This window comes from Anomalospiza imberbis, chromosome 27 (assembly GCF_031753505.1).
Source record: "Anomalospiza imberbis isolate Cuckoo-Finch-1a 21T00152 chromosome 27, ASM3175350v1, whole genome shotgun sequence".
Lineage (NCBI taxonomy): Eukaryota > Metazoa > Chordata > Aves > Passeriformes > Viduidae > Anomalospiza > Anomalospiza imberbis.
Window position 1 is genome coordinate 5,007,274 of NC_089707.1, and position 19,087 is coordinate 5,026,360.

At 57.5% G+C, this 19,087-nt stretch overlaps 2 protein-coding genes across 4 annotated transcripts in view; one reads left to right on the forward strand and one right to left on the reverse strand.

The window, feature by feature from the left end:
* COPE (COPI coat complex subunit epsilon) overlaps window positions 1-2,539 on the reverse strand; it is a 200,031-nt gene extending 197,492 nt beyond the window's left edge. For 2 of the 3 annotated variants that reach the window (XM_068173848.1, XM_068173846.1), the window contains exons 1-2: window positions 2,385-2,539; window positions 847-909 (exon numbers count right to left, since the gene is read on the reverse strand). In XM_068173848.1, coding sequence (XP_068029949.1) covers window positions 847-909; window positions 2,385-2,501 — 180 coding nt within the window. In that variant the 5' untranslated portion in view covers window positions 2,502-2,539. The remainder of the gene's footprint in view (window positions 1-846; window positions 910-2,384) is intronic. The other variant, XM_068173847.1, reaches the window with a different exon arrangement.
* A 149-nt stretch (window positions 2,540-2,688) lies between these two features.
* On the forward strand, window positions 2,689-17,082 carry DDX49 (DEAD-box helicase 49). The gene is made up of 13 exons (XM_068173934.1): window positions 2,689-2,845; window positions 3,484-3,607; window positions 4,708-4,793; window positions 6,568-6,689; window positions 7,376-7,563; window positions 8,535-8,675; window positions 9,122-9,197; window positions 9,275-9,351; window positions 10,351-10,448; window positions 10,753-10,827; window positions 12,854-12,942; window positions 14,252-14,323; window positions 15,690-17,082. Exons 1-13 carry the CDS (start codon window positions 2,731-2,733, stop codon window positions 15,876-15,878), a joined length of 1,452 nt encoding a protein of 483 aa, XP_068030035.1. The 5' UTR covers window positions 2,689-2,730; the 3' UTR covers window positions 15,879-17,082.
* The last annotated feature ends 2,005 nt before the right edge of the window (window positions 17,083-19,087 follow it).

Genomic DNA, 19,087 nt, shown 5'->3' on the forward strand with positions numbered 1-19,087 from the left:
AGGAAAAGGAGGGGGAGGAAAAGGAGGGGGAGGAAAAGGAGGGAAAGGAGAGAAGAAAAACAAGGGGAAAAAAAGAAGGAAAAGAAGGGAAAGAAAGGAGGGAAAGGAGGGAAAAGCAGGAAGAGAAAGGAGGTTGAGGTTAGAGCAGAACTCCCAGGGAGCTGCAGGGACAGGACACAGGGAATGGCTCCCACAGGGCAGGGTGAGGGGGGATCTGGGGACAAACGGGGACCCCGGACGGGGACCCCAGGGACAGATGGAAAGGGACTTGGGATTGGGATGGGAATCCAAGGATCCAGGGAATGGATTTGGGATGGGAATTCCAGGACTCAGGGAATGGATTTGGGATGGGAATCCCAGGGAACAGGGAATGGATTTGGGATGGGAATCCAAGGATCCAGGGAATGGATTTGGGATGGAATCCCAGGACTCAGGGAATGGATTTGGGATGGAATCCCAGGATCCAGGGAATGGATTTGGGATGGAATCCCAGGATCCAGGGAATGGATTTGGGATGGGAATCCAAGGATCCAGGGAATGGATTTGGGATGGGAATCCCAGGGCACAGGGAATGGATTTGGGATGGAATCCCAGGGCACAGGGAATGGATTTGGGATGGAATCCCAGGGCACAGGGAATGGATTTAAACTGGGAAGGGGAATCTGGGTGGGATTTGGGAAGGAATTCCTGGCTGGAATTCCCAGAGCAGCTGTGGCTGCCCCAGGCTCGCGGGGGTGCCCGAGGACAGGGTGGGTGTCCCTGTCCCTCCCACAGGGACACTCTGGGGACACAGGGACACCGGCCGGGCTTTAACCCCTGCCACGCCGGGCACAGCCCTCGGCTCACCTGGGCGATGTAGGCCCGGAACAGGAACACGTCCCTCTCCACCTCCTTCTCGGGGCTGCCCGGCTGCACGAGGGGAGCAGGGACCCCTCAGGGCTCTGGGCACCCCAGAGCAGGGGGAGCCTGGAGCCAGAGCCCGTGGAGCCCACCCCACAGAAACCTGCCTATAGAACCCACCCACAGAAACCTGCCCTATAGAGCCCACCCCACAGAAACCTGCCTATAGAACCCACCCCACAGAAACCTGCCCTATAGAGCCCACCCCACAGAAACCTGCCTATAGAACCCACCCCATACAAACCTGCCTATAGAACCCACCTCACAGAAACCTACCCTATAGAACCCACCCACAGAAACCTGTCTATAGAACCCACCCCATACAAACCTGCCTATAGAACCCACCCACAGAAACCTGCCCTATAGAACCCACCCCACAAAACCTGCCTACAGAACCCACCCCACAAAACCTACCTATAGAACCCACCCCACAGAAACCTGCCCTATAAAACCCACCCACAGAAACCTGCCTACAGAACCCACCCCACAGAAACCTGCCTACAGAACCCACCCCAGAGAAACCTGCCCTATAGAACCCACCCACAGAAACCTGCCCTATAGAACCCACCCCACAGAAACCTGCCCTATAGAGCCCACCCCACAGAAACCTGCCCTATAGAACCCACCCCACACAAACCTGTCCTGTGAAACTCATCCCATACAAACCTGCCCTATAGAGCCCACCCCACAAAACCTGCCCTACAGAACCCACCCCACAGAAACCTGCCCTATAGAACCCACCCCACACAAACCTGCCTATAGAACCCACCCCACAGAAACCTGCCCTATAGAACCCACCCCACAGAAACCTGCCTATAGAACCCACCCACAGAAACCTGCCCTATAGAACCCACCCCACAGAAACCTGCCTATAGAACCCACCCCACAGAAACCTGCCTATAGAACCCACCCCACAGAAACCTGCCCTATAGAACCCACCCCACACAAACCTGTCCTGTGAAACTCATCCCATACAAACCTGCCCTATAGAACCCACCCCACAGAAACCTGCCTATAGAACCCACCCCACACAAACCTGTCCTATAGAACCCACCCCACAGAAACCTGCCCTATAGAACCCACCCACAGAAACCTACCCTATAGAACCCACCCCACACAAACCTGTCCTGTGAAACTCATCCCATACAAACCTGTCCTGTAAAACCCACCCCACAGAAACAGCCACATAAAACCCACCCCACAGGAACCTGCCCTATAAAACCAATCACATACAAACCTGCCCCACAGAACCCTGTCCTGTAAATCCCACCCCACAGAACGCACCCCATACAAACCTGCCCCATACAGCCCACCCCGCAGCAAGAGCCCCATAAAACCCATCCCAGCCTGTCCTACAAAACCAATCCTACACAAAGAGCCCCACACAAACCCGCCCTATAAAACCAGCCCCGCCAATCCCCGCCGCCGCGCGGCCCTCGGGGAGCCGCGGCGGGCCCCGGGCAGCGCCGCCCGCCGTGCCCGACCTTGGCCCGCTGCGCCTCGTTGATGGCGGCCTGGTAGGCGCCGATGTAGAAGTTGTTGCGGAGGTCGAAGAGCTCGTCCGCCTCCCCGGCCGGCGCCGCGCCCGCCCCGGCCGCCATCGCCCTCAGACACGTCCCCGGAAGCGCCCGCGCCGCGGGGGCTGCCGGGAGCCGCCGTCTCCATGGAAACCGCCAATAGCAACGCGAGGAGGCGGATACGTCATGCAAAGCGACGCACGGTCCCCCCTGGTGTGGGCGGGGCTAGAGCGAGCTGGCCAATGGGCGGGGCGCGCGGCGGTGACGCCATCGGGGCGCGCGGCGCGCGCGCGGAGCGGAGCGGGGCGCGGCCATGGCGGAGTTCCGGGCGCTCGGGCTGGCGCCGTGGCTGGCGGAGCAGGCGCGGCAGGTGGGGCTGCTCCGGCCCACGCCCGTGCAGGCCGCCTGCATCCCGGCCGTGCTGCAGGGTGAGCGCTCCCATCGCCGTAACGGCCAGTGGCGGGCCCCGTTCCTTCCCCGGGAACGCCGCTCACGTTCCCGGTTCCTTCCCCGGGAACGACCCCTCACGCTGCCCATCCCTCCCTCGGGCCCGGCCGCTCTCCCCCCGGTCCCGGTCCGGCCGCTCTCCCCCCGTACCCCTTTCCCTCCCGTGCCCCTTTCTCGGTCCCGGTCCGGCCGTTCTCTCCCCGGTGCCCCTTTCCCCTGTCCCGGTTCCGGTCCAGCCGTTCCCGTCCCGTTCCCTTGTCTCGGTCCGGCCATTTCCCTCGCGGTTCCCGTTCCCGTTCCCGGTCCCGTTCCCCTTTCCCCTTCCCGTTCCCCGGTTCCCATTCCCGGTTCCCGGTCCCATTCCCTGGTCCTATTTCCGGTTCCTGGTCCCGGTTCCCGTTCCCCGGTCCTTTTCCCCCGTTCCCGTTCCCGGTTCCCTTAACCTGTTCCCATTCCTGTTCCCCTCCGTTTCCCATTCCCGTTCCCCGGTTCCCGTTTCCCATTCCCGGTCCCCTCCCGTTTCCCGGGTCCCGTTTCCCGGGTCCCGTTCCCGGGTCCCGTTCCCGGGTCCCGCTCCCGGCTCCCGTTCCCGGGTCCCGCTGACGCCTTGCCGCCGCAGGCCGGGACTGTCTGGGCTGTGCCAAGACGGGCAGCGGGAAGACGGCGGCGTTCGTGCTGCCGGTGCTGCAGGTGCTCTCCGAGGATCCCTACGGCATCTTCTGCCTCGTGCTCACCCCCACCCGGTACCGGGGGAACCGGGGGGAGAACCGGGGAGCTCCAGGGAACCGGGGGGAGAACCGGGGAGCTCCAGGGAACCGGGGAGAGAACCGGGTGGAGAACCGGGGGGGAGCTCCAGGGAACCGGGGGGAGCCCCGGGGAACCGGGGGGAGAACCGGTGGAGAACCGGGGGGAGAACCGGGGGGGAGCTCCAGGGAACCGGGGGGAGAACCGGGGAGCCAGGGGAGATGGGGGGTGACCGGGGTGATCCCCGAGGGTCGATTTGGGGAGAACCGGGAGGAGTCCCGGGGAGCTCTGGGAGAACCGGGAGGAGTCCCGGGGAGCTCTGGGAGAACCAGGGGGAGCCCCGGAGAGCTCTGCAAAACCGGGGGAGAGCCCCGGAGAGCTCCCGGGGGAGTTGGGAGGAGCTCCAGGGAAACCGGGGAGAGCCCCGGGGAGCTGCGGGGGAACCGGGAGGAGCTCAGGGGGAACCGGGGAGAGCCCTGGAAGGAGCTCTGGGGAACCAGGAGGAGCTCCAAGGAGCTGGGGGGAGCCCGGGAGGAGCTCTGGGGAACCGGGGAGAGCCCTGGAAGGAGCTCTGGGGAACGGGGAAGAGCTCCAAGGAGCCAGGGGGAGCCCCGGGGAGCCCGGGAAGGAGCTCTGGGGAACCGTGGAGAGCTCCAAGGAGCCGGGGGGAGCCCCGGGGAGCCCCGGGAGGAGCTCTGGGGAACCGGGGAGAGCTCCAAGGAGCCGGGGGGAGCCCCGGGGAGCCCCGGGAGGAGCTCTGGGGAACCGGGGAGAGCTCCAAGGAGCCGGGGGGAGCCCCGGGGAGCCCCGGGAGGAGCTCTGGGGAACCGGGGAGAGCTCCAAGGAGCCGGGGGGAGCCCCGGGGAGCCCCGGGAGGAGCTCTGGGGAACCGTGGAGAGATCCAAGGAGCTGGGGGTAGCCCGGGAGGAGCTCTGGGGAACCGGGGGGAGCCCCGGGAGGAGCTCGGGGGAACGGGGGAGAGCTCCAAGGAGCCGGGGGGAGCCCCGGGGAGCCCCGGGAGGAGCTCTGGGGAACCGGGGGGAGCCCCGGGAGGAGCTCGGGGGAGCCCCGGGCGGGCTGAGCCGTTCTGCCCCCGCAGGGAGCTGGCGTACCAGATCGCCGAGCAGTTCCGGGTGCTGGGCAAACCCCTGGGCCTCAAGGACTGCGTGGTGGTGGGCGGCCTCGGTGAGTGCGGGGCCTTCCGTGCCCCCTTCCCAGTGCTCCCATTCCCAGTGCTCCCAGCCCCATTCCCCATGTTCCCAGTGTTCCCAGTGCTCCCAGCCTCATTCCCTGTGTTCCCAGTGCTCCCAGCCTCATTCCCTGTGTTCCCAGTGCTCCCTGCCCCATTCCCCATGTTCCCAGTGCTCCCAACCCCGTTCCCAGCCCCGTTCCCCGTGTTCCCAGTGCTCCCAACCCCGTTCCCAGCCCCATTCCCCATGTTCCCAGTGCTCCCAACCCCGTTCCCAGCCCCGTTCCCCGTGTTCCCAGTGCTCCCAGCCCTGTTCCCAGCCTTGTTCACAGTGTTCCATGCCGTGTTCCCAGTGCCCCCAGCCCCATTCCTAGTCCCGTTCCCAGCCCCATTTCCCATGTTCCCAGTGCTCCCAGTGTTCCCAGCCCCGTTCCTAGCCCCGTTCCCAGCCCCACTCCCCGTGTTCCCAGTGCTCCCAGCCCCATTCCTAGCCCCATTCCCAGCCCCATTTCCCATGTTCCCTGTGTTCCCAGTGCTCCCAGCCCCGTTCCTAGCCCCGTTCCCAGCCCCACTCCCCGTGTTCCCAGTGCTCCCAGCCCCATTCCTAGCCCCGTTCCCAGCCCCACTCCCCGTGTTCCCAGTGCTCCCAGCCGTGTTCCCAGCTTTGTTCACAGTGTTCCATGCCGTGTTCCCTGTGTTCCCAGTGCTCCCAGACTCATTCCTAGCCCCGTTCCCAGTGCTCCCAGCCCCACTCCCCGTGTTCCCAGTGCTGCCAGCCCTGTTCCCAGTGTTCCATGCCACATTCCCAGTGTTCCCATCCCTGTTCCCAGTGCTGCCAGCCCTGTTCCCAGTGTTCCATGCCACATTCCCAGTGTTCCCATCCCTGTTCCCCGTGTTCCCAGTGCTGCCAGCCCTCTTCGCAGTGTTCCATGCCGTGTTCCCAGCCCCGTTCCCCGTGCTCCCACCTCCCCTCACAGCCCCCTGAGCTGGGAGGGACCCTCTGGCTCACTGATCCCAGCTGGCCCTGCACGTGCCCCACAAAATCCATCCTGGGAATCCCTGGGAGCTCCTGCAGCTCTGGCAGCCTCGGGGCTGGGATTGTTCCTGGGGGAATTCGGTGCCCAGCAGCCTCTGGGGGAAGAAAATCGCTGGAATCCATCCCAAATCCCAGAAATCCATCCCAAATCCCCTGAACCTTGCCCTGAAATCCCTGATTCCCTGATCCCAGGCTCCCAGCCCCATTCCCCATTTCCAGCCCTGTTCCCAGCCCTGTTCCCAGTGCTCCCAGCCCCGGTCCCAGTGGTCCCAGTGTTCCCAGCCCCGTTCCCAGTGTTCCCATTCCCAGTGCTCCCAGCCCCATTCCCAGTGTTCCGTGTTCCCATTCCCAGTGTTCCATGCCCCGTTCCCAGTGCTCCCATTCCCAGTGCTCCCATTCCCAGTGCTCCCATTCCCAGTGCTCCCAGCCCCATTCCCAGTGCTCCCAGCCCCATTCCCAGTGTTCCATGCCCCGTTCCCCGTGTTCCCATTCCCAGTGTTCCCATTCCCAGTGCTCCCAGCCCCATTCCCAGTGTTCCATGTCCTGTTCCCAGCCCCATTCCCAGTGCTCCCAGCCCCATTCCCAGTGTTCCGTGCCCCGTTCCCAGCCCCATTCCCAGTGTTCCATTCCCAGTGTTCCGTGCCCCGTTCCCAGCCCCATTCCCAGTGTTCCGTTCCCAGTGTTCCGTGCCCCGTTCCCAGCCCCATTCCCCGTGTTCCCTGCCTGTCCCCCAGACATGGTGGCCCAGGCCCTGGAGCTGGCCCGCAGGCCGCACGTGGTGATCGCCACGCCCGGGCGCCTCGCTGACCACCTGCGCAGCAGCAGCACCTTCAGCCTGGGCAAGGTCAAGTTCCTGGTGAGCATCCGGCCCTGGGAGCATTCCCGGGAATCCTGGGGGGTTCCCTGGGCACATTCCCTGGTCTCCCCGGGGTTCCCTGGGCACATTCCCTGGAATCCTGAGAAGTTCCCTGGGCACATTCCCTGCGGGTTCCCTGGGCACGTTCCCTGGTCTCCCTGGGGTTCCCTGGGTACATTCCCTGGAATCCTGAGAGGTTCCCTGGGCACATTCCTTGCGGGTTCCCTGGGCACGTTCCCTGGTCTCCCTGGGGTTCCTTGGGCACATTCCCGGGTCTCCCTGCAGGTTCCCTGAGCACGTTCCTGGGTTTCCCTGTGGGTTCCCTGGGCACATTCCCATGGCACAACCCGGGTCTCCTGCTGGTTCCCTGGGCACATTCCCTGGAATTCTGAGAGGTTCCCTGGGCACATTCCTGGGTTCCCTGGGCACATTCCCTGGGCACATTCCTGGGTTCCCTGGGCACATTCCCTGGGCACATTCCCGGGTTCCCTGGGCATATCCTGGGTCTCCCTGGGGTTCCCTGGGCACATTCCTGGCTCTCCCATGGGTTCCCTGGGCACATTCCCCAGGCACATTCCCGGGTCCCCCGTGGGTTCCCCGGGCACATTCCCGGGTCCCCCGTGGGTTTCCCGGGCACATTCCCGGGTCCCCCGTGGGTTCCCGGCCGCTGAGGGGGCTGTGTCCAGGTGCTGGACGAGGCCGACCGGCTGCTGGAGCAGGGCAGCGCGGATTTCAGCGCCGACCTGGAGCTGATCCTGGGCGCCGTGCCCGCGCGCCGCCAGACGCTGCTCTTCAGTGCTACCCTCACGGCCACCCTGAGCCAGCTGCGGGCCCTGGCGGCCAACAGCCCCTTCTTCTGGGAGGCCACGTCCCAGTGAGTGCCCAGAATTCCCGCTTTTCCCTGGGGTTTGTCTCCTTTTCCTGCTTTTTCCTGTGCTGGCGCTGCTGAGGCACCGCCAGGCCTTTTGGAGAAGGGCGTGGAGGGGCTGGAGAATTCCTGAGGGGGCTGGGAAAGGGCTGGAGAATTCTTGGGAAGGAGCTGGAGAATTCCTGAGGGAGATGGGAATTCCTGAAGGAGATGGGAAAGGCCTGGAAAATTCTTGGGAAGGAGCTGGAGAATTCCTGAGGGGCCTGGGAAGGGACTGGAGAGAATTCCTGAGGGAGCTGGAGAATTCCTGAGGGAGATGGGAATTCCTGAAGGAGATGGGAAAGGCCTGGAAAATTCTTGGGAAGGAGCTGGAGAATTCCTGAGGGGCCTGGGAAGGGACTGGAGAGAATTCCTGAGGGAGCTGGAGAATTCCTGAGGGAGATGGGAATTCCTGAAGGAGATGGGAAAGGCCTGGAAAATTCTTGGGAAGGAGCTGGAGAATTCCTGAGGGGCCTGGGAAGGGACTGGAGAGAATTCCTGAGGGGGCTGGAGAAGTCCTGAGGGGGCTGGGAATGGGTTGGAGAAGTCCTGAGGGGGCTGGGAAGGACTGGAGAGAATTCCTGAGGGGGCTGGAGAATTCCTGAGGGGGCTGGAGAATCCCTGAGGGGGCTGGGAAGGGACCCAGCCTGGAGAAAAGCAGGATCAGGGGGACATTCCCCATGTCCACAAGCCCCCGGCAGGAGGGGACAGCCAGGAGGGTCCCAGGGGACACCAGGACAGGAGGGAACGGCCCCAGGGTGCTCCAGGTGGGACATCAGCAGGAATTCCCTCCTGGAAAGGCCGGCCAGCCCTTGGAAGGGGGTGTCCAGGGCAGGGCTGGGCGTGCTGCGGGGCGGTCGCAGCTTGGACTGGATGATCCTGGGGGGCTTTTCCAGCCTCAGGGATCCTGGGATTTCCCTCTTCCCCGTTCCCTGCAGGGTGAGGACGGTGGAGGAGCTGGAGCAGCGGTACCTGCTGGTGCCCGAGGCGCTCAAGGACGCCTACCTGGTGCACCTGGTGCAGAGCTTCCAGGACCAGCACGAGGACTGGGCCATCATCATCTTCACCAAAACCTGCAAGTGAGAGGCCTCCTCCCTGGCACTCAGCCCTGGCACAGTTTTCCCACCCCTGGAATTGTCCCAGGCCACGCTGGAGCACCCTGGGGTTGTGGGAGGTGTCATAAAGGAGGGGGGAAGTGGGGATTTTGGGAATTAAGCACAGAAATGGGAGGTGTCCCTGGAATTGTCCCAGTTTTCCCACCCCTGGAATTGTCCCAGGCCACGCTGGAGCACTCTGGGATAGTGGGAGGTGTCATGAATGAGGGGAAAAATGAGGATTTTGGGAATTAAACACAGAAATGGGAGGTGTCCCTGGAATTGTCCCAGTTTTCCCACCCCTGGAATTGTCCCAGGCCACGCTGGAGCACCCTGGCATGGTGAGACAGTCCCTGCCTGTCCCAGCTCTGTCCTGATCCATTCCCTCAGTGCATCCTGAGGATTTTCCTGTTTTTTTCTCTCCCTTCCAGGGACTGCCAGGTGCTGAACATGATGCTGAGGAAATTCAACTTCCCTTCTGTGGCTCTGCATTCCATGATGAAGCAGGTGAGGGATGCAGGGGCCTGCCAGGGGCTGCTCCCAGCTGCATCCCACACCCCTCACCTGGGATTTTCTCCTCCCAGAAACAGAGATTTGCAGCTTTGGCCAAGTTCAAGTCCAGCATCTTCAAGATCCTCATCGCCACCGATGTGGCTGCCAGGTAAAACAAAAGCTCTCACACCTGGATTTGTTCACCAGCACCAGTTTAGGCTGAGTTTAGCAAGAGCAGACCCTCAAATCCCCCAGATTTGGGTGGGGCAGGCTCTTCCCAAGCTGTCTGAGCTGGGCTTTGGAGCCTGGGGGTGCTGAGGCTCTGCCCAGGGAGGGGTTGGAGGTTCCTGAGGGGTTCCTGGATCTGGGAGCAGCTCCAAGGGGACAGGGAATTGCTGAGCTCTGAGGAGTTGGGGAATTGTTGAGCTCTCAGGAATTGGGGAATTGCTGAGCTCTGAGGAAGGAGTTGGGGAATTGTTGAGCTCTGAGGAGCTGGGGAAATGCTGAGCTCTCAGGAGCTGGGGAATTGCTGAGCTCCCAGGAGCTGGGGAATTGCTGAGCTCCCAGGAGCTGGGGAATTGCTGAGCTCTCAGGAATTGGGGAATTGTTGAGCTCTGAGGAGCTGGGGAATTGCTGAGCTCTGAGGAGTTTGGGAGTTGCTGAGTTCTGAGGCAGGAGTTGGGGAATTTTTGAGCTCTCAGGAATTGGGGAATTGCTGAGCTCTGAGGAGTTGGGGAATTTTTGAGCTCTCAGGAATTGGGGAATTGTTGAGCTCTGAGGAGTTCGGGAATTGCTGAGCTCTGAGGAGTTGGGGAATTTTTGAGCTCTCAGGAACTGGGGAATTGCTGAGCTCTGAGGCAGGAATTGGAGAATTGCTGAGCTCTGAGGCAGGAGTTGGGGAATTGCTGAGCTCTGTGAGGAAGGAATTTATCCTCCAATCAGCCAGTAAAGACTTTTATCCATGAGAATCTGGGGCTTTTGGAGAAAGCAGGAATTAAACAGATCCCCGGTACAGTGCAAGTGTGCCTACCCAAGGCAAGGCAAGAACTAAATGGGTTTTAAGGTCCCTCCCACCCCAAACCATTCTGGCATTTTATAATTCTATGACATTTAAGCTGTTTTTCCCACAACTGGGTGTTTTTTTGTTTTTTTTTTTTCCCCATTCCAGAGGTTTGGACATCCCTGCAGTCCAGGTCGTCATCAACCACAACACCCCGGGGCTGCCCAAGATCTACATCCACCGCGTGGGACGGACGGCGCGCGCGGGTGAGCGCGGCCACCACGGCCACCCCGGGCTGACAGCCCCCCGGGGAGGGGCTACCAGGTGTCCCAGCAGCACCCTCACACCCACTGGGATCACTGGGATCCTGCCCTGGGATGCGTGAGGGCGGATCGCGCCGCCCTGGTTTGAACGGGATCGTTAATGGGATCACGAATGGGATTTTCAGAGCCAAAAGAGCTCTCTGAGCAGCCAGCGTGGCTCCTGGGGAGGGAGGGCTTGGGAGTGCCTGGGATTCATCCCTCTCTGCCTGCCAGGATTGCCCAATCCCTGTTTTTTACCCCGTTTCAGGGCGGAAGGGCATGGCCATCACCCTGGTGACGCAGTACGACATCCACCTGGTGCATGCCATCGAGGAGGAGATCAGTGAGTAGGGCTGGGCTCCCTGCCCTTCTCCAGGGCTTGGGAAAGAGCAGGAGCAGCTGGATCCCTGATTTGGGATCCCTGGCTGGGTCAGGCAGGACCCTGCTTGTGTTCCTGCTGGTTTTAGTGGAGCAGAAATTGTGGGGAGCTCTTCCTTGTGTGTGCAGCTGCTTCTGCAAAAAGCCCAGGTTCACATTCCCTATTCCAATCTTCACATTCGCTATTCCACTCCTCAGGATCTCTGTTCCCTATTCCAATCTTCACATTCTCTATTCCACTCTTCAGATTCTCTATTCCAATCTTCAGGATCACATTCCCTATTCCATGTTTCAGGTTTACATTCCTTATTCCAGTCTTCACGTTCACATTCCCTATTCCATGTTTCAGGATCACATTCCCTATTGCATGTTTCAGGTTCAGATTCCCCACTCCACTCTTCAGATTCCCTATTCCAATCTTCAGGACCACAATAGGGAATAGATTCTCTATTCCACTCTTCAGGATCCCTATTCTCTATTCCATGTTTCAGGATCCCATTCCCTATTCCATGTTTCAGGTTCAGATTCCCTATTCCAATCTTCAGATTCCCTACTCCATGTTTCAGGATCCCTGTTCCCTATTCCACTCTTCAGATTCCCTATTTCAATCTTCAGGTTTTCACATTCCCTATTCCAGGTTTCAGGTTCAGGTTCGCTATTCCACTCTTCAGGTTCCCTATTTCAGGATTCCTATTCCAGTCTTCAGGATCCCTCTTCCATGTTTTGTGTTCACATTCCCTATTCCACTCCTCAGGATCACATTCCCTATTTTATTTTTATTTTTTGGGAAACGGACCAAATGGTGGAGCACCTTGTGCTGCAGGAGCTGCAGGCAGAGGGGAGGATGGAATCCCTGCAGGCTGCAGCAGTCAGCTGTTGCTCTGATTTTTAAAAGTGTTAAGCTCCCTTTTTACGGTTCTTTAGAAAGTTTTAAAGTTCTCATAAAAGTTCTTTAGCTTTTTGATAACGTTTTTACGTGTTTAAGAGTCAGAGGTCCCACACAATTTCGTGTGTAAACAGAATATTTACGTATTTCTCTGTGGGTGGAGAGAAATGATGGATTGATCTTTGGACCAGTGTGGTTGGGGAGGTGGCAATCCCATCCTCCCATCCAGGGTCACCTCTGGAATTCTAGAAATACCAGATGTTCATCTAAAACTCTCTTTTTTTCCTCTTTTGAACTCCCCAAGCTGCTGTGTGCTCATTTCGTGCCCAACAGCGACAGTCGGCGACCCCGGCGTGTAGCAATCCAACATTTCACCCACAGAGCACAGAGCAGCTCCACTGATAATCCCAGGCATTTCCTTGGCTCCTTTTCCCTGGAGGATTAGGATTTTGTGACCCAGCCTGTGGGAACCCAGCACACCCCTCTGGCTGCCCGGGCTGGCTCCAGACCCTGGTGGGGGCTCAGAGACCCTGGCACCAAGTCACAAACACCTGTGGCTTCCATTTCAGCCCGTGGGAAAAGCTGCCAGCTCTGTGTGAGGAATTACAAGCCACAGGGGTTTGAGTGGTGTGGTAGCTGGATTAACACAGGGTGAAAAAGTGGAATTTTGGGGCTTTTTAGAATGGGGTTCAGGGGACAAGATGGAGGGATTTGGGCGTGTCCTGACCTCCTCCTCCTTCTCCTTGCCCTCCATGTGTTGCTGTGATGGTGACACTTTTCTGTTGGTTTAAGGCACAGACACACTGTCCAACAGAAATGACAGATATTGGCACGTTACTGTAACCGTGGCACACGGAGTTTTGGTATAAAATGTGAACACCGCCCTGAGGGCAGACAGAATGCCATGGCCGACCTGCTGGACAGAGCTCAGCAGGGCAGAGAGAGAATGTTCTGGATAAGGGAAAATAAACAACCTGGAGAAGCAAAACTGACCCATCTGGACTTCTCCTTTGGCTGCGGGGCTGGGAGGAAAAGACTTTTTGTGATCTGGGGCTCACGTTGAGCACGGAACCCCGAGAGCTGTGCCTGTCTCGCCCTGCTCTAGAGCTGCAGCTGAAGGAGTTCTGTGTGGAGGAGCAGCAGGTGCTGGACATCCTGACCCAAGTGAACGTCACCAGGAGGGAGTGCGAGATCGTGAGTGTCCCGGGCAGGCTCCCGCAGGAGCTCTGCCTGTGTGGGAGGGAAAATCCAAACCCCACGATTCCTCTCAAGATTTGTGGGGGACGGTGTGTTTATCACAGCAGGTGAGGGATTTTTTTTGTGGTGCCCTCCTGCTCCTTTTTTTTTTTTTTTTTTTAATTACTCTTACTAATTTACATATGCATAGCATCTCACAGTCAGCTCATGAATATTCATGGTGCTGATTTACACCTACAGCCAGTTACACTTTTAGCCGGTTTTTGTCAGAAAATACATAGAGAGCTTCTGGGTCACTCTGCCCTGTCTGTTTCAAGGTCTGAGGAGTCTTTCTTATCTCTTCAGCTTGGAAATTCACATTATTTCTCCTCAGCTGGGCCAGTTTTGCTCCTGCTGCAGAGTTGCCAGACTAAACAGCAGATTTTACTTATGCTAGCAAGCTCAAAGCGTCACATTTCACCTAAATCCACATGGATTTCTACCCCACAGATTTTCACTCTGTCTCATGGGGGAGCCTTGCTCTGCCTCTCTCCCCGAGGTTTTCTGGTTTTCTCACAGTTATTCAGGGGTTTTCTGGTTTTCTCACAATTTTTCAGGGTTTTTCTGTTTTTTCTCACTAATTTTCAGAGGTTTTCTGGTTTTCTCACAGTTTTTCAGGGGTTTTCTGTTTTTTCTCACAGTTTTTCAGGGGTTTTCTGTTTTTTTCTCACAGTTTTTCAGGGTTTTTCTGGTTTTCTCACAGTTTTTCAGGGGTTTTCTGTTTTTTTTTCAGTTTTTCAGGGGTTTTCTGTATTTTCTTACAGTTTTTCAGGGGTTTTCTGGTTTTCTCACAATTTTTCAGGGGTTTTCTGTTTTTTCTCACAGTTTTTCAGGGGTTGTCTGGTTTTTTTTACAGTTTTTCAGGGTTTTTCTGTTTTTTCTCACAGTTTTTCAGGGTTTTTCTGTTTTTTTTACAGTTTTTCAGGGGTTTTCTGGTTTTCTTACAGTTTTCAGGGGTTTTCTGGTTTTTCTCACAGTTTTTCAGGGGTTTTCTGTTTTTTCTCACAGTTTTTCAGGGGTTGTCTGTTTTTTTTTTACAGTTTTTCAGGGTTTTTTCTGGTTTTTCTCACGGTTTTTTCAGGGGTTTTCTGGTTTTTCTCACAGTTTTTCAGGGTTTTTCTGGTTTTTTCTGGTTTTTCTCACAGTTTTTCAGGGGTTTTCTGGTTTTTCTCACAGTTTTTCAGGGTTTTTTGCTGCTGAGGGTTGAGGTTTGTGGCTCTGCTGCTCTCCCCTTTCCTCACTGCTCTGCTGCTCTTCCTTCTGCCAGGAGCTGGAGGGGATGGATTTTGATGAGAAGAAAGAAATCAATAAAAGGAAGCAGATGATCCTGGAAGGGAAGGTGAGAGCTGCTGCTTTAGGAACTGCTCTGAGCTGATAAAATGTGGGAAAGTGGAAAGGGAAAGGAAAAGGGAAGGACAGTCCCTCCCTCCCTCCCTGCTGGGCTCACTCCCCTTCTGGGTGGGGAAGGTTTATTTAAAATAATCCTAAAAGAAACATTAAATATTGTTATGTTGAAAGATTGAATATGATCAAAACCATGAAGCGTTATTAAATACATTCAGCTTTATCAGATTAAATCGATTAAGTACCAGGATGTTAAAAATGCTCTGGGGGAAATGGAGAAGGGACTGAAATCTGGAACCTCCTCGGTCGTGGGCACCTGGGACAGGGCACGGGGTTGTCCTGGGCGTGTCCCCAGTGTCCTGGGCGTGTCCCCAGTGTCCTGGGCGTGTCCCCAGTGTCCTGTCCCCAGTGTCCTGGGTGTGTCCCCAACACCCCGGGCCTGTCCCCAGTGTCCTGTCCCCAGTGTCCTGTCCCCAGTGTCCTGGGCGTGTCCCCAGTGTCCTGGGTGTGTCCCCAGTGTCCTGGGCTTGTCCCCAACATGCTGGGCATGTCCCCAGTGTCCTGTCCCCACTATCCTGGGCGTGTCCCCAGTGTCCTGGGCGTGTCCCCAGTGTCCTGGGCGTGTCCCCAACATGCTGGGCGTGTCCCCAGTGTCCTGTCCCCACTATCCTGGGCGTGTCCCCAGTGTCCTGGGTGTGTCCCCAGTGTCCTGGGCGTGTCCCCAGTGTCCTGTCCCCACTATCCTGGGCGTGTCCCCACTGTCCTGGGTGTGTCCCCAACACCCCGGTCCTGTCCCCAGTGTCCTGTCCCCAGTGTCCTGGGTGTGACCCCAGTGTCCTGGGCGTGTCCCCAGTGTCCTGTCCCCAGTGTCCTTGGCGTGTCCCCAGTGTCCTGGGTGTGTCCCCAACACCCCGGGCCTGTCCCCAGTGTCCTGTCCCCAGTGTCCTGGGCGTGTCCCCACTGTCCTGGGTGTGTCCCCAACACCCCGGGCCTGTCCCCAGTGTCCTGTCCCCAGTGTCCTGGGTTTGTCCCCAGTGTCCTGGGCGTGTCCCCACTGTCCTGGGTGTGTCCCCAACACCCCGGGCCTGTCCCCAGTGTCCTGGGCTTGTCCCCAACATGCTGGGCATGTCCCCAGTGTCCTGGATTTGTCCCCAGTGTCCTGTCCCCAACACCCTGGGCTTGTCCCCAGTGTCCTGTCCCCAGTGTCCTGTCCCCAGTGTCCTGGGTGTGTCCCCAACACCCTGGTCCTGTCCCCAGTGTCCTGTCCCTGTCCCCACTGTCCTGTCCCCAGTGTCCTGTCCCCACTGTCCCTGTCCCCACTGTCCTGTCCCTGTCCCCACTCCTGCTGTTTGTCCCTGCAGGACCCAGAGCTGGAGGCCAGGAGGAAAGCAGAGCTGGCCAAGATCAGGAAGAAGAACAGGGAGTGTCGGGAGAAGGTGCAGCAGAGCCTGCAGAGGAGGAAGCAGCTGCAGCTGAAGAGGAAACTGCAGAAGAGGATGGAGAGGAGGAAGAGGAAGATGGAGAAGGAAAAGGAGGAGGAGGAGCAGTGACATGGCTGGGCCTGGCCTGGATTGCCCTGGAATTGCTGCGGCTTTGGGAAAATTGGGATTGGACTCTGGAGTGTGGGGGAAAAAAAAATCCATGCTGGGGAGAAGGGAGGAATCCCAGAATCCTTGGGACTGGGTTGGAAGGAGCTCGGACCTCATCCAGTCGCACCCAGGCTGCTCCAGCCCGGCCTTGGGCACTCCCAGGGATCCCGGGGCAGCCTCAGCTGCTCTGGGAATTCCCTCCCAGGGAAGAGTTTCCCCCATTCCTGGCAGGAAATGGATCCCTCTCCTGGAGAACTCGGAATTCCTTTCAAAAGGATTTTTACTTCCTGGAGCAGAGGCCTGGGTTCCTGCTGGGAAAATTCCTTTGGGAGTAATCCTGTTTTGGGAGTAATCCTGGGATTTTGGGAATAATCCTGCTTTGGGAATAATCCTGCTTTGGGAACAAGCCTGGGACTTTGGGAATAGCCCTGGGATTTTGGGAATAATCCTGGGACTTTGGGAATAATCCTGGGACTTTGGGAATGATCCTGAGACTTTGGGAATGATCCTGCTTTGGGAACAAGCCTGGGACTTTGGGAATAACCCTGGGATTTTGGGAACGATCCTGAGACTTTGGGAATGATCCTGGGATTTTGGGAACGATCCTGAGACTTTGGGAATGATCCTGGGATTTTGGGAACGATCCTGAGACTTTGGGAACGATCCTGGGATTTTGGGAATAATCCTGGGATTTTGGGAATGATCCTGAGACTTTGGGAATGATCCTGGGACTTTGGGAATGACCCTGGGACTTTGGGAATGATCCTGGGATTTTGGGAATGATCCTGGGACTTTGGGAATAATCCTGGGATTTTGGGAATGATCCTGAGACATTGGGAACGATCCTGGGATTTTGGGAATGATCTTTGCACATCTCAAGGATTTTTCTGGAGCTCAGGCTCCAGCCCTGGCTGTTCTCCCAGTCCTGGTGTTTTCCTGCATTTCCTGCACAGGAGAACGCCGGGAGCAGCATTCCCAGAGAAACCAGAGCAGGGTTTGGGGCAGCCTCAGGCTGAGCAATCCGAAAATCCAGTTCTGTTTCCCTCAGGAGACAGAAATCCCCAGATTCTGGCCAGCTCTGATCCCCAGTGCCTTTTTTTCTGTAAAACTCCTATTCCTGCCCCTCTCAAAACCAGCGTGGCCCGTGCCCAAATAAATATTTATTGCCACAAATGCCTGGACTTTGGATTTTTTTGGGGGGAATTGTGGGGCCTTGGGCACTTGTGTGGGGATGAAACGGGGTTTGGGTGAGGATGGAGCGTTTCGGGGAGTTTTATCTCTCAGGCAGCCTGAGCCCAGCTCCTTTCTGTGGGGCCTCTTCCCCGAATTCCCCGAATTCCCCGAGAGCTGTTCCTCGGGGAATCCATCCTGGATGTTTCTTGGGGGGTTTTGGGGGTGCCAAAGCAGATTTTGGGGGGATTTGGGGTTTTTTGGGGTGATTTTGAGGGTTTTTTGGGTGTCAAAACAGATTTTGGGGTGGTGTTTGGGGTATTTTGGGGTGATTTTGAGGGGTTTTTGGAGTGCCAAAGCAGATTTTGGGGTGGTATTCAGGGTTTTTTGGGGTGATTTTGAGGGTTTTTTGGGTGTCAAAACAGATTTTGGGGTGGTGTTTGGGGGTTTTTTGGAGTGCCAAAGCAGATTTTGGGGGGATTTGGGTTTTTTTGGGGTGATTTTGAGGGTTTTTTGGAGTGCCAAAGCAGATTTTGGGGGGATTTGGGTTTTTTTGGGGTGATTTTGAAGGTTTTTTTGGAGTGCCAAAGCAGATTCTGGGGGGATTTGGGTTTTTTTGGGGTGATTTTGAGGGTTTTTTTTGGAGTGCCAAAGCAGATTTTGGGGTTTTGAGGGTGCCCAAGCTGATTTTGGGGTGTTTTTTTGAGGTGATTTTTTGGGGGGATTGCTGAAGCCAGTCTTGGAGTTATTTTGGAGTGGTTTTTGAGGTGATTTGAGGGGTTTTTTTGGGAGGGCCAAAGCTGATTTTGGGGTGATTTGGGTGATTTTGGGCGGGTGCTGGAAGGTCTTAAAGCTGATTTTGGGGTGATTTGGGGGTGCCAAAGCCAATTTTGAGGTGATTTTGGGTGGTTTGGGGGGTGCCAAAGCCGATTTTGGGGTAATTTCAGGTGATTTTGGGGAGTTTTGGAGGTGCTGAAGCTAATTTGGGGGTAATTTGGGTGATTTTGGGGGTTTTCTGGAGGTGCCAAGGCTGATTTTGGGGTGATTTGGGTGTGCCAAAGCCGATTTTGGGGTAATTTCGGGTGATTTGGGGGAGTTTTGGAGGTGCCAAGGCTGATTTTGAGGTGATTTTGGGGTGATTTGGGTGTGCCAAAGCCGATTTGGGGGTAATTTTGGGGAGTTTTGGAGGTACCAAGGCTGATTTTGGGGTGATTTTGGGTGTGCCAAAGCCGATTTCGGGTGATTTTGGGGAGTTTTGGAGGTACCAAGGCTGATTTTGGGGTGATTTGGGTGTGCCAAAGCCGATTTCGGGGTAATTTCGGGTGATTTTGGGGCTGGGAGGGGACAGGTCCAGCCCTGGTGTCCCCAGGGCGGCTTTGGAGCTGCTCCTTTGGTGTGGAGCAGGGGATGCCTTTGGGAAATCAAACCCCGCAGCCCTGGTGTGCCGATTTGGGGACTGAAAGCCAAATTTCACTTTTTTGAGCCGCGCTGCTCCCTGCGAGCGTCGCTCCGGTCTTTATGGGGAACGAAAGCGAGGAAAAAACGGGGGAAGTCCTGGGGAGCCTCCCTCTGCTGCTGCTCCTCTTTCCGAACGCCAGCCCGGCTCCTCGGAGCGCCCCAAAAAAGGCGCTTTTCCCCCCAGAACGGCCCTGGGCGCTCCTCGGGGCCGCTCTGCCGGCAGAGGGCAGCGGGGCAGCCCCGGCCACCGCTCGGGAGCGGCCGGGAGTGGGGACGGGGACGGGGGACAGACATGGGGACACACATGGGGACAGACATGGGGACACACATGGGGACAGGGGACAGACATGGGGACAGACATGGGGACAGACATGGGGACACACATGGGGACAGAGATGGGGACAGGGGACAGACATGGGGACAGAGATGGGGACAGACATGGGAATAGGGGACAGACATGGGGACAGGGGACAGACATGGGGACAGACATGGGGACAGACATGGGGACAGGGGACAGACATGGGGACAGGGGACAGACATGG

Excerpts from the sequence above, each read along its gene's own strand:
- DDX49 (XM_068173934.1), top strand. The coding sequence starts at position 2,731 with ATGGCGGAGTTCCGGGCGCTCGGGCTGGCGCCGTGGCTGGCGGAGCAG. Across the intron at positions 4,794-6,567 it reads CGTGGTGGTGGGCGGCCTCG|ACATGGTGGCCCAGGCCCTG; the intron begins GTGAGTGCGGGG and ends CCTGTCCCCCAG. Across the intron at positions 14,324-15,689 it reads AGATGATCCTGGAAGGGAAG|GACCCAGAGCTGGAGGCCAG; the intron begins GTGAGAGCTGCT and ends TTGTCCCTGCAG.